We start from the raw sequence: 14,396 nt of genomic DNA, 5'->3' as shown, positions 1-14,396 counted from the left end.
CCCACCAGTCAGACAAACCAACTTTTTGTAGGATTTCAGAGCACTGAAATAGCCACAAGCAGCAGTGTTATCAACTGATGTGCTTTTTTGTGATTTTTGCAGACAACAGACTTGCTAACCCAGGCTATGACAGAACTGTCCCAGACCTTGACGACGGATTACCGAACGCCGCAAGGGGACTACCAGAGAATCCAGTACATTCCTGTGTCGCAGTCTACATCTGGTCTACAGCAGCCTCAGCACATACAGCTTCAAGTGGTGCAGGTGGCCCCGGTACTGTCCTGCATTTATTTCTCTTTACCTGCGTGAATGCCATATTGCCACCAGCCAACACAGCAGCTGGGGTCAGCTAAAACACCTAATTCTCAGAGCTGGGGCTGGGCCCTACATACTGTGCATGTCAGCTTGGAGTCTAAGGCATTTGTAAAGCCCTGGCTGTCGAGGGCTCTGGACTCACCAGTGTAAGAGATTTCTGTCAACAGTATCCAGAGATTTTCGGCTCCAGTGTATACCACTATCCTGCCCTACTGCAGGCCAGCACTGAGCCTCTTCTGAACCCTTACCCTTGGCACCCAGGTGGACTACTTGGTGAGGAGCCTGTTTGATCAGCCCCCTACCCAGGCATCAAATGACGTCTATCAGTTGGAGGTTGTAAGGAATAATTGTGAATTTTGAATATCGCTTAGTACCTTATTAGTAGCAAGTTATAACTGTTCCTTCTACAAGGTAATTAATACCTCATTCTTACTGATTCAGGAGCTAAAAGAAAAAAGTCCTCCCAGAACTATTGTTTCATTTAATTATACTAAGGAAATGTACTCAAGGCACAGATAAACAGACGTTTTGCTTTGAAATAAATTGGACTCTGAAAATTTAAAACTAATATGAAAGCAGGAAAGAGGAAGTTGCCACTGTCATTGACTATTCTTTATCCTTTTTTTTTTTTCTTTTTTTTTTTTTTTTTTTTTAATAGGAGCGTTCTTAATTTTAGGCTTTGGAGGAATCTATGAATCCCTGAAGTTGTCCGTAAATTATGATATATATGTACATTATTTTAGAAAAAGGGTCTGTTGTCTGTGATACATAAAAGGTTAGGAACCACTGTTCTAGTGGTTAAGTGTGACAAGCTGAAAGCGAATTTTCTCCTTTGATCTCTTTTAACTGATAAAGGGTAGGCCATTAAAATTAATTGAAACTTAAGGGAAAAAAGAGTTTTGATTCCTGAGAGCTTCTCAGTCAGCTTCTTATTAGGAGCTATATTCCCTCATCTCCTCCTCTTCCAGAATGAAATCGCGTTACTGTCTTATGGTTAATAAACATACTTTTTAAAACTATTTTTTTCCCTGATGCTTGGCAGCTTGGCCCTGGTGTGGGCCCTCCGGGAGTGAGCCCCGGCTCTGAAGCCCTACCTGTTCTGCTGCTGGGATGTTGTTTTAGCTACACCTTTTCTCTGGCAGGCTTTCCTTTAACCTTAGTCAGCGTGGGTCTGGGTTTCTCCTCCCGCAGGCCACTTCCCCTCACCAGTCCCAGCAGTCCACGGTGGACGTCGCCCAGCTCCACGACCCTCAGACCTACACACAGCATGCCATCCAGGTGCAACACATCCAGGTCACGGAGCCCCCCGCCCCGGCCGCGCCCGCCTCCCAGGTACGCTGCTCCCACTGACTACTCCAGGGACTAGTCTCAGGTTCATGTGGCCTCAGGGACCCTGAAGATGTACTAAGAGCGAAGACATGCAATCTTCACACCTGGTCTCCTTGACTATGGAAATGATATCATTATTTTGCGGGCCTTTAAACAGTCTCACCTCTGCCTCCAATTTTTCTGTTGGTATTAGGGATGCACTTCCATTAAGTGCTTAGCTTCCCCTGTCCAGATGGAGCCCTGGGCTCTGATCTCCTGGAGACAACATTGGCCTTTGCTTCCTGTTCTAAATGGCTGTATGACAGTCGGCAATTGCTAGGCTGTTTGTATAATTTTGGAACAGTGACTTTGGGGAGTATTACTGTGTTTGTGTGATAGAGACTACCATTGAGATTACAGAGCTACATCCATTCGAAAATGTTTATTAAATTCTTACTCTTTGCAGGAAACTTTTCTAGGTCTTGCCCTCAAGGAGCTTAGCGTCTAGTAGGGATATAACGCCTATATATAAGTAAATAGAGCATGAAATGAAGGTATCTGAGCCATAGAGGATGCCTGTAGACCCACCCCTGACATTCCCAGTTTCCAGAGCACAAATGAAGGCCTGCATACCATCATCCTGAGTGGTTAAAAGTTTCAATCAAGTTCACAGATCATTAAATAAACACGTTCTGTCTTCCCTGCTTGACATAGGTACTTTCATAATGATAAAATTGAAAAATATACATAAAGTAACAATGGCTACTAAATAACATGGATAGTGCCAATTCAAAATTAAATGCATTTTTCTGCCAAACACATGGTGGGCACTGGCAGCGGCCCGGTATGGGTGGGAGGAATGGAGGAGAAAGGATGTCTCTCTCTCTTTTGCTGGCTCCAATTGCTGTGGAATCCATAGGATAAACATGCACTTTCTCTGCTGCCTTCCTATTTATTGGGGGCTGGGGGAGGCCTGACGTCTGATTGCTCCTCCTCTCCACCCCCTCAGTAAGGTTTCTGGTGACTTCTCCCAGCCCAGGACAGGCAGCCTCTATCCACAAGGGGCCGTGAGTTTCCCACGCCCACTAGCTTCACACTTCTAAGTTTCTCAAAGGAACCCAAGGCTGGAGGGCCAGGACAGACTCAGTTCCTTGTCAGGATGAGGTGGCCCAGGGACAGCCGTCCCCAAGCCTGCTTCCCCTTTCTCCTCACTCAGGCTCCTTCCTGCACTCACAGGGCCTGTGTACCATGTGGACACCCCATCCCATGTGTCTCAGCTCCATCCACACCCCTGCAAATGGTGATCCATGGCCACCCCTTTGGTCCCAGGTGCCCGAATACTGTGAGAGGGGCCACATCCAGGAGACAGGACCCCTGCAGGAGGCCAAGCCTAGGGAAGAGACTTGTGTGGGTCCCAGAAGTGGGTGCAGGGCCATTTCCAAGGTCTATGAGGCCTCACGTGAGAAGGGCCCAGCTGGAGAAGGGCCAGCCAAGATCCCTGCAGGGGTCCCTCTTGCCTGGGTCTGAGGACCACGTGGATGTGTCATTAGGTTAGCGGAGTACAGGTGAGGGAAAGACGGTGTTTAGCAGGGAATCAAGGAAAATTTTGTAGAAGTGGTGTTTGAATTAGGTCTTGAAGGAGGGGTATGATTTTGATATGGTAGCTGGGGAGGCATTATGATCTGACCATACTCTCACTGTGAGTAAAGACACAGAGGTGGGAAATTGTGGTGTATTTGTAAAGACTGTGTAGGTTAGTGACAGGAGATGGTGTTTGGAAACAGCACCGGAGCTGGAGCGTGGAGGGCCTGAATGGCAGATAGATAGTGGGGCGGGGGCTTTATCCTGTAGGTGGGATGTATCCCCGGGTTTATCTCCACTAACTGGGGGAGTATCCAGTGCACATCAATGGGGATTCTGACTTCCGGATTCTACTTCAGTTTGTGTTACAGGTTAACTTTGTGACACCGGCAAGTTATTGGGCTTCTCAGGGTTTTTCTTAATGTAATGAAGATAATTATACTTTCATTCATTTACTTTTATAACAAGCATACGGAAATTAAGTTTTTGGATACCCTTGTAGATAATCCTTTGGAAACTAGGATTTCCTAGTTATGATTGCTTGTCATTAATTCTGTTCTTTTTTAAAATATTACTAGTTTAGCAGTGCTCCCTTCAGTGTTACAGTCCTCATGATCACCATGTACTTTCTTCAGTGGCTAGTTGACACTTTAACGCATCCTGGTCTCTTTTCTCTCGAGGTGGCAGGGCAGCCGCTGAGCCCCTCCCCGCAGCAGTCTCAGCAGGGGCTCAGCCCCTCCCAGGTCGCAGGCAGCTCCTCGCAGGGCCAGGCCCTCCAGCAGCAGCCCCAGAGCACCACGGTCCAGCACACGTACCTCCCCAATGCCTGGAATTCCTTCCGCGGCTACTGTAAGTGAGGGTGGCCCTCCTGGGTGCGGGTGGGGAACCTGCAGCCACGGGGAGGAATTTCATCAGCTTTATCATCCATTTTATGGCTTAAAGGGCCATTGGCCATTTTCTACACTCTGCAGAACCTGTACTTCAGTGAGTTTCATGGCACAATTCAAGGTGGCGTCTGATTCAGGGCCACCCTGAAATGACATTTTTCCAAGACTTCAGGAATATTGCTGGAGGAAGTGTAGGCGGGTGGTTTAAGTAATAGAGTAGGTGGATTGAGGGTATGAGGTCATGATTCACCTCTTCCACCAATATTTACTGAATATCACTGTGCTAGACCCTGCGTGTACGAAAGATTAATACTGACGTTCGTATAAGTAACACAACGCAATAATAATGTTAGCCAACTTTCATCAAGCTCTTACCATGTGCCAGGAATGATTCTAAACTGCATCTGTATCACATCCAGTGTTCACAGCAACCTCCTAGGAAAGTACAATCGTTGCTTGCATTTTACAGATAAGACAATTTAGACGCAGTGCAACTCGTCCAAGGAACGTAGCTACTAAACGGAGGCCTGGAACCCAGGCAGTCTGGCTCCAGAGTTTACACTGTAAACCAGCCCACTGTGCTGCCCCTCCTAACGAGATAGTCATGGACTCACAGAGACGATTATCTCGTGGAGATAGATATATGAGTAGCTGATTTCAAAACCCTGAGGTTAGTGCTACCAGCAGCAGTTTAGCCTGACTGCCAAAGGTCGAACACGTAAAAAATCTTGGTGAGGACAACAGCCTTGGGTATGAGCTGAAAAGTTTGAGACCCTTATCATTGAAGATCTGGGAGAAACAGTAACAGTTAGAGCTCAATAGTAGGAGCTAGGAGGAATAAGGGCTGTGTCGATCTCTCTCCTACCACTGATTTCTTTTTTTGGGTCCATCTCTGCTGTGATTGATCTTTGGCTGTGTTATGTAGATCTGGTTGTGGAGACCAGGCTCAAAGGCTACTATTTAGTTATCTTTACCATCTATTCTCCTAAATATTGGTGGTCACAATGGGAGCTGAGTCTAGTTTCTGTCAGGGAAGGACTCCTCCTCATGATAAATCCCAGTAGAATCCTGGTAAATAGATAGACATTTATACTCAGTTTAATTCCTATGGGAGGAACGTGGAAATGATGCTGACAGCCACTGTAATAATAGTAAGAACTAGCATTCTAACTCGATGAGACAATCTGAAAATTTTTATTAGGAAAAAGGTTTAAAATATACAAAAATAGGGAATTCCCTGGCGGTCCAGTTGTTAGGAGTCCATGCTTTCACTGCTGAGGGCCTGGGTTCAATCCCTGGGGGGGGGGAACTAAGATCCTGCAAGTTGTGTGGCACGGCCAAAAAAATATGTGTGTGTGTGTGTGTGTGTGTGTGTGTGTATACACACACACACACACAAATAGAACAGTATAATGAGCACGCCTGTACCCATTATCCAGCTTCAGCAGTTATCATGGCCAGTCTCATCTGATACGTACATGCTGTCATCCTCTCCCAGTCCTCCAACTATATAATAATTCATACCATTTCATCCATAAATATTTTTTTAAAAACCCCACAACTCTAAGTGTCCTTATCACACCTAAAAATAAATTACAGTAATTCTTTAATACCATCAAATATCCAGCGTTCATATTTCTGTGATTGTCTCATAAATGTCTTTTTTTAAAAAATATTTTATTTATTTGTTTATTTGGTCGTGCTCGGTCTTAGTTGTGGCAGGCGGGCTCCTTAGTTGCGGCATGCAAACTCTTAGTTGCGGCATGTGGGATCTAGTTCCCTGACCAGGGATTGAACCCAGGCCCCCTGCATTGGGAGTGCGGAGTCTTAACCACTGCACCATTGTGGAAGTCCTATAAATATCTTTTTAATAGCTGGTTTTTCAAATTGGGTTCCAAATAAGGGCCATACATTGCAATCGATTTTACCTTTTGAGTTTCTTTTAATACATGTGTTCTCCTTCTCTCTTTTAAGTTGCAATTAACATGTTGAAGAAACTGGGTCATTTGTTTGTAGAGTTCCCCACATTCTGGATTTTGCTGTTGACATCCCTGTATTGTCATTTAAGATGCTTTCCTCTGTCCCTTTTATTTCCTATAGATGGGCAGTTAAACCTAGAGGCTTGATCAGATTCAGGTTCAGTTTTTTCCCCAAAAAACACTCCATAGCTGTTGGTGTGTAGTTCCATCGGGAGGCACATAATGCTTTTCTGTCTTTTTCCTTTGCTCCACTATTTCAGTAGGGATTGCAAAGTTGTCATATTCTATCATTCTTTATACACTTATTGCTAGAAAACTTCCATAACGAAAACAATTTTACCTTAACCATCAGGTTACTCTGAGGTACAATTTGTACAGGAACGGCAGAATAGATGCTTTAAATACTCGGCTCATCTCCTTTATTTAGCAGTTTTCAAAATAATGAGTTGTTTCCTAGTATTATCCAAGGTGACCAATGCTGGGCATGTGTGTTTTAGTATCGCTGGGTACTTATGAATTTCAACCCACTGGATGTGTTTCAAACCACTGTAGTCAGGGCTTCCCTGGTGGCGCAGTGGTTAAGAATCCACCTGCCAATGCAGGGGACAGGGGTTCGAGCCCTGGTCCGGGAAGATCCCACATACCGTGGAGCAACTAAGCCTGTGCGCCACAACTACTGACCCTGTGCTCTAGAGCCCGCGAGCCACAACTACTGAAGCCCGTGCGCCTAGAGCCTGTGCTTCGCAACAAGAGAAACCACTGCAATGAGAAGCCCGTGCACAGCAACAAAGACCCAACACAGCCAAATATTAAATAAATAAATAAATAAATAAATAAATCCATTGCAGTCATTATCCTTGTTGATGCTCAGATTATCCCATCTTTGGCTAGTGGGAACATCTTTCTGTATCTTTCCCACATGACTCTGCAGTCTTTTATAGGGTCTTACACACTGGTATGACACCAGATTCCATGCTCACCTCGTACATTTCTGACCCAGGTTTGGAATCAGCCATTTTCCCAAGAAGTCCTGGTTCCTTTGAGTAGAGGATGTGATTTAGAGGCTGTCAGCTGGGTGCTAGGGTGAACTCTGTTTTTAATTAGCTTTATCACATGGTAGTGAAGTAAAATTCATGTTAGACTAAGTTGTGATTGCTAGGCAATAGTGGATACATTGTGCCAGTAATCAAATGTGACTGTAAAAGATAAAAATATTGAGCTAACAGGTGAATCTTTGTAACTTCTCTCAAGGTTTTAAAATTTTTGAATATTTGTCTTTCTGGATATTCAGAAGCCACATTTGAAGGAGATGCATTGATTGTTTCCGACATTTGGTAACTCTCTACTAGCCTCATGTGATCAATTCTTAAGCAGAGGTGCTTTCGCTGTATCAAGAAATCATATCGATATAAGACTCTCAAAGCAAGCAAATCCATGGAAAGTGACTCAGTAGGGAATATGGTCACTGGTTAGGTATTTGTTTCTACAACTTGAATGAAAATCTGAGACCATTGAACTATGGTTCCTTCTTGTTTTTCAGCATCGGAGATTCAGATGATGACGCTCCCCCCGGGTCAGTTTGTGATTACAGACAGTGGCGTGGCAACTCCGGTCACCACTGGCCAAGTGAAGGCGGTGACTCCAGTAAGCTGTGCTGCTCGGAGGGTTTTCCTGTTCCCCACGCTGCACCACCCTCGCCCTCCCCCATCTTCTCCCAAACTCTTCACATCTGAGTTAGAGGCACCTCCTCAGCATTCCTATAATTTCTTGTGGTGCTATATTATAGCACAGTTTATTTTTTTTTAAATTTTATTTCTTTTTTACTTTTTTCTTTAAAGTGTAGTTGATATACAATGGTGTGCCAATCTCAGCTATACAGCAAAATGACTCAATTTTATGTATATATACATTCTTTTTTACATTAAAAACTTCTGTATTTTTTAAAACATTCTTTTCTGTTATGGTTTATCCCAGGAGGTTAGATATAGTTCCCTGTGGTATACAGAGGAACCTTGTTGTTTCTCCATTCTAAATGTGATAGCTTGCATCTGCTAACCCCAAACTCTCAGTCTGTCTCTCTCCCTCCCCAGCCCCCTTGGCAACCACAAGTCTGTTCCCTACGTCTGTCAGTCTGTTTCTGTTTTGTAGATAGGTTCGTTTGTGCCATATTTTAGATTCCACATGTAAGTGATATCATATGCTATTTGTCTTTTCCTTTCTGACTTACTTCACTTAGTATGATAATCTCTAGTTGCATCCATGTTGCTGCCAATGGCATTATTTCATTCTTTTTTATGGCTGAGTAGTATTCCATTGTATATATGTACCACATCTTCTCCATCCATTCCTCTGTCTATGGGCATTTAGGTTGTTTCCATGTCTTGGCTATTGTGAATAGTGCTGCTATGAACATAGGGGTAGCACAGTTTATTTTAATTATTGGTTTACTATCTTTTCCCAGTAGGCAATTAATTCCTTGAAACCTAGGTCTTTGTCTTTATCTCTTTATCTTCAGTGCTGTTGCACAGGAGGCTGGGCTATAGCAAATGCTCCATAAAGATCTATTCAATTAATAACTATAATGAACCTCCTAGATCCATATACATATATATACATGTAGATAAGCATCTTTTTAATGTGCTTCTTAGAAAGTATATGAGTCTTTGTGACTATTGGTCCTCAGTGTTGATTATATCTGCTACCTCTGTTTTTATCTTCACTGGTTTCAGTGTTGAAACCAGTCAATGTTGATTGTATCTGCTACCTCTGTTTTTATCTTCACTGGTTTCCTCTGGCCTGCCAATGTTGATTATATCTGCTACCTCTGTTTTTATCTTCACTGGTTTCAGTGTTGAAACCAGTCAATGTTGATTGTATCTGCTACCTCTGTTTTTATCTTCACTGGTTTCCTCTGGCCTGCCAATGTTGATTATATCTGCTACCTCTGTTTTTATCTTCACTGGTTTCTTCTGGCCTGCCTCTGGAAGACAGAGTGTGTAAATTAATAAAAATACTCTTAAGTGACTAGGGATATTGAGGTGTTCCCAGGGGAAGAGTATTTCCCAAGAGGCCTCAAAGAGTAGCAGGGTAGTCTAGTGGCCTCAGAAACCGGATTTATTTATTTATTTTTCAAAGCACACTGAGAGCTCACCCATTTCTCAGCACATGAATTCACATTAACTAGACTTAGGAGAGATGTATAAATCCAGAGTAACACTATTGTCAATGGAAACAATAACTAATATAAAATGGAATAGTCTCATTGGCATGATCAGTGAAATTTTTTGCTCTTTGTGGGGACTCACTGACTCTACCTTTTTTTGGCCAGGAACCCATTTGGGAAACCGATTATGTAGCCAAGGATGTTCCCTTCCATCTGCCACAGTATACATACAAATTTGATGTACAGTTTTGTTTATAGATTCTCTGAAGCCTACCTATGAACTGCCTAGGTGTCCATGGACCCTTGGTTGAGAACCAGCTCCCTCCTGCTAGAGAAGGACCCACACAGGAAACCAAATCCTGATCAAAGAGTGGCTTGATGAGTGTGGACTCAGAACATATGGCCCTCGATAAATCAAATGGGTATTTGGCTGTGGCTTTCTCCCTGGACAGTGCTTGGAAAGGATGCTGCCAGAGTTTTCCTCTGTGACTTCTTTCTTTCTCAGCCTGTGTAGCTGACCAATTCTCCCTCTTACAGACACATTCTTTCTTTAAAAATGTTAATGTAGGGACAGAGTTAGCTGCAGGTCTATGGACATGTTTTTTTCATGATCAGAGGGAAAGTGAAGAAAAATTAAGACAACGTATGTTTTCATAAAGTTAAATTTATTCAGTGCAAAAGACTTTTATTCTAAGATTGTGTTCTTCCTATGCTTTTGAGTGTTAAAGTGTCCCTCATTTGACAGTAGCATTTAAAAAATGATTTTACTTGGCAAAATAAAATTTGGGAACATTTATTCTTTAATTTTGCTGGTCTTTGAAATTCTGAAGTCTGGGAACCACTGATCTTGACTTGGGCATCATTCTGCCTCTTTAAGGAGAATTTAAATATCTCTCCTTTGATCCATTTTGTTTTAATCTTAAACATTAATTGACAGATAGCCACCTTATTTTATGAATTTCTGAATTCTCAGGGACAATACCATAGCACATTTCCTTTGCCAGGTAGGTTACCATCGTGATGCAAATTTCTGTCCCTGAAGTTCCTCACTGTATCATTTGGTACGACCAAGGTGCTCCCTTAAGTTACCTCTGTAGTCTACTTCTCTAAAGGAATTAGGCAAAGCATCTCCCATAGGCACCTAGTTTGGTTCCCCATGTAACATTTCTTTGCATATTCCTTTTCCCCACCGTGCCCCCATAACTCTACCCCCCACTTTAGCCCTCAGATTTCTAAAGATCTTTTTCTTCCCCCTCTAGGGTCATTATGTGCTATCAGAAAGTCAATCAGAATTGGAGGAAAAGCAAGCTTCTGCTCTCACTGGTGGAGTCCAGGTTCAGCCAACTGCACATGGTGACTTGGACCCCCAGACCACCAGCCAACAGCCCACCCAGTACATCATCACAACCACCACCAACGGGAATGGGAGCAGCGAACTGCACATCACTAAACCTTAACTTCCATCCTTGAGCCAGAAGCAAACAGTCACATCATGTCTTTTCTAATTCATATGTCTGGAACATCTGGAAGCTTCTGACACTTAGAACTCTTTTCTAAGATTTATCACTCAAGAGTTTGGAAATCACAGTTTTGACGCTTATACATACACTGGGGCTTATTTTATCAAGGTCATCTTTACCAAATGGACTCTTCAAACCCTAGGAGTTTCTGCCAAGGAATGGAGAGCTTTCAGGGGAAAGTAGATTTCAAGACAGAGAAACCTTGCCTTGCTCTTGAGTTGGTTTTTTAACACATAGATAAGCCTTACTTTTCCTTTGTGGAAATATTAAGCAGTGTATTGTGTTTGTACCAAAGGTGGATAAAGGATGTGCCAAGTCCATGGCCGCTGGACTTGTTGATTCCAAGCCATGGCACCAAAGGCGAAGGTGCATTTTATGGGCGTGTATTAGGTCACAACTGCTTCATCTTGTGAGTTTGCATTCTCAGTAACTTAACAAAGGGAGCCCATTGAATATGAAAATTAAAATGATGAAGCAAAGGTTTCATCAGTGATGGTCTGAAGGAAAAACTGTTACCTAAATTTTTCTTATTGCTGATTTTTAAAAAACTTGCCCTTTTTGGAAAACCGTTGTTGGGCTATTTTGGTAGTGCTTTCCACAGACCCTGGCCCTCAGCGGACTAGGCCAGAACCTCATGTTCTGATAGATCTTACTTTATTACTCCACAACTGTGGACTCCCTGTACAAGAAAAGGATGCTTGGTGTCAAAAGAATTTAGACTCCCAGGTTACAGGTTGGCCTCCCATTCTCTGGTTGTACTTGTATGAATAAGGAGATATTGGAGATGACGGCAGCAAGAAAAATGATTGATACTAAAACAACTATATAGAGCGTAAAAAGCACTGAGACCTTGTCCTGCCTTTCAGGATCCATTTACCACTCATTGGTAACGGGTGAATCCTTGCTCGTACTAGGTGTAACTGCAACCCTCGCTCACAGCATGCAGTGTATTTTAGTACTTCTAATGCTGTCTTAAAATGAACATTCTTTCAGGTTGGATAGAAAGGTGGTCCTCCTTATTGCTTAACACTTTCAACTTGAAATGTATTGCAATTCATCTGGACCTTTTGGTAAGATGACTAACTTCACACCTAGGGGAAAAATAAAAATGTGGGGACCATTTATAATACGTTAGAGTAATTATAAGGGATCTGGAAGGAATCCGATCTTAATAATTACATTGTCAGTTGGGAGAGGGAGAAAAACTGCCTCAGTGATAGCGTTTCTTATTGTTCCTGTTTGGGAGTCTTATTAGCTATGAATTCAATGGGGAAAATATTTCCCTTCTTTTTACTGTACATTCCAGCTGTGCACATAAAACACTGCAGAAATCAGTATGTCGTTTAACAACTTTTTGTGACATACTAATACATTTTTAGAATAATTATGGCATGGTAGAATTTATCATTCCAGAACAGAAAGACCTACCTTCAGTTTCAAATGAAGTTAAATAATTTATTTTATTGACATTTCTGGGTAAAAACTGGTTCTATAAATTAAGAAGTATAGTAGCTTCTTTATGGTAAAGATACCTTTTTGAAAAGAAAACAATTCTGTGAAGTAACTTTACTAATATGTAGACTTTGCACTTTATTATTGAGACCTCATTCATTTAGTTATCCCTGACAATTTAGGCACTAAGAGAACTTGAGAGTTACTTGGTAATTGTGTAGAAAATGAAAATGGACTCTATATCTTTGGTAACAGAGGTAATGCTGATGTTTTCAATAGAAAATATTGACTCCGTGTCACAATATAGAGATTTTTGAGTCCCAAAGTCCTACAGTGTGATGATTATAAATATCCTAGTGTCCAGTCTAGAGAGACTTGCTAGGTGAAAGCATATTAGACTTTCCCAAAGGTCCAGTTTAGTTTTTATAACTTAAATTTGGTCCTGTTGGTTCCTTTTTAATTTGAACCAGCAAGGTATTCCTCCCTCCCCTCAGGAATAACTCACTGATTAAAATGGAAAACTATCACTGAATGGAATGTTCGTTTTATGCCAGTTATTTCAAGTTTTAAAATACACAGAAGAGAAAAAGGATTGCGGAAGGACCTCTGTTTCTTTCCCATCTAAGTTCTTTTTTTTTTCCCCTTTTGTTTTTTTTGTCCTTATGTGGAATACGACTCTAAAACTAATTTGTATATTATCAACCAGAGATGCAGGTGTGGCAGTCAAGCCAAACAACAGTGCTTTAAGATCAGGTATTCTGTATATTTATTCTAAGGTAATGGCTTTTCAAAAGGACTTGGATTTGAAGAGATGGCAGATTATAAGCCATCGAAAGACCCAATTTGGAAAAAATGTCTGTAGCCAATGTTTATACTGTGGCCTCGCCTAAGACGCACTGGCATTGTAGACTTGGATCAGTGCAGTGTGAGCATTTTGGAGTAGGTTACGTAGAGATTTTACATTTACTGTTTCATTTGTGCCTACATAAACAGATATTTCATCCTGTAAAATTCCTGTTATTCCGGAGAAACCTATTGTTTTGATTTTCTGGAATTGTTTTCTGATTTGGAATTATCCTTTCAAAAAACTCTTAAGATATGTAGGGCTAAAAAGCACTTCATGAGATGCTGAAGCTGACCCACAGGTTGAAAATGTTGACCCTATCCTGTTATTTAAATGTGAACATTTACTGTACATTCAGTGAGTTATAGTGTTAATAGTCTTGTGCTACTCAGCAGGTGTAAAAATTAATAAATATTTTTTTTAATAAACATCTTTCTGTTTGTATGTGTACAAGTTACAAGAGCTTCTGAGATCATTACTTTTTTTTTTAAATAGTACAACTTACATTGTTTTGACTCTTTGGTTCACTCTGGTGTGGTCAGAGACATAAGGTCAGGGAATTTATGGTTGGTAATATGGAATGATGTTCCCCTCCCCTTTTACTTGGTGGTTTCTAATTCGAGACCCCTCCCAACAATCTAACAGGAACTAGGGGCAGGCACTCAGCCAGCTCGGGAAGAGCGATTGGCTTTATTTGGAAACCACTATTTGCCAACCAGGGAGGAACACCAGCTTGACTGACATGTTTCCATTTCGTGGAGAGAACTGAGGATGCTCTCTGCACGACAGGTTGGAAGCAGCTGTGAAAGAAGTGTGAAGCGGTTCTAAGTAAAACCTAGTTTATAAGAAAGCGGCCTAGATTCTTAACGAGAGGAAGATTAATCGAGTTTGATTAAGAAAATGTGTTTCTTCGATGTGTGTACTGTCTTTCCGGACGTCGAGGGTCCAGGGACCGGAGAGAGACGGGAGAGAGAAGTGGGGCCACGCCCGGGTGGGTTGCGGGGCACAGGCTGTGGTTCGCGTTCTCCTCAACGAAACTCGAGAAATCGCAAAATGGGAACTAATAGTGCACACAGCTGTGGTACAAAGACAATGATGGAAAGTGCTCAGCCTAGTGCCTGGAGCGGGCTATGAGATATGCAAAAACGTTAGCTAGTAACTAGCTAACGTTTGCATATTCACTCACTCACGGAGCTCACGCATGGGCTCCGGAGCCTCAATTCGCGGCCAGGTGACTGGCGACACCACCCTCCGGAAGCTTCTAAGCCAGGTGAGACCAACGAGAAGCCTGCAAACTGCATCCCAAGGCCCAGCCCCACGGCCTCACGCCTCTCTAGGTTAGGCCCC

General features: G+C 42.4%; 1 protein-coding gene across 2 annotated transcripts in view; it reads left to right on the top strand.

The window, feature by feature from the left end:
- Positions 1–13,461, top strand: part of PRDM10 (PR/SET domain 10) — an 87,113-nt gene extending 73,652 nt beyond the window's left edge. For both annotated transcript variants that reach the window (XM_024740791.1, XM_024740792.1), the window contains 5 exons: positions 103–273; positions 1,507–1,647; positions 3,885–4,053; positions 7,611–7,714; positions 10,493–13,461. In XM_024740791.1, coding sequence (XP_024596559.1) covers positions 103–273; positions 1,507–1,647; positions 3,885–4,053; positions 7,611–7,714; positions 10,493–10,690 — 783 coding nt within the window. In that variant the 3' untranslated portion in view covers positions 10,691–13,461. The remainder of the gene's footprint in view (positions 1–102; positions 274–1,506; positions 1,648–3,884; positions 4,054–7,610; positions 7,715–10,492) is intronic.
- The last annotated feature ends 935 nt before the right edge of the window (positions 13,462–14,396 follow it).

This window comes from Neophocaena asiaeorientalis, unplaced genomic scaffold (genome assembly GCF_003031525.2).
Source record: "Neophocaena asiaeorientalis asiaeorientalis breed wild unplaced genomic scaffold, Neophocaena_asiaeorientalis_V1.1 scaffold308, whole genome shotgun sequence".
Classification (NCBI taxonomy): Eukaryota; Metazoa; Chordata; class Mammalia; order Artiodactyla; family Phocoenidae; genus Neophocaena; species Neophocaena asiaeorientalis.
Note: the sequence above shows the minus strand (reverse complement) of the source record. Positions and strands in the feature narration are given on the sequence as shown.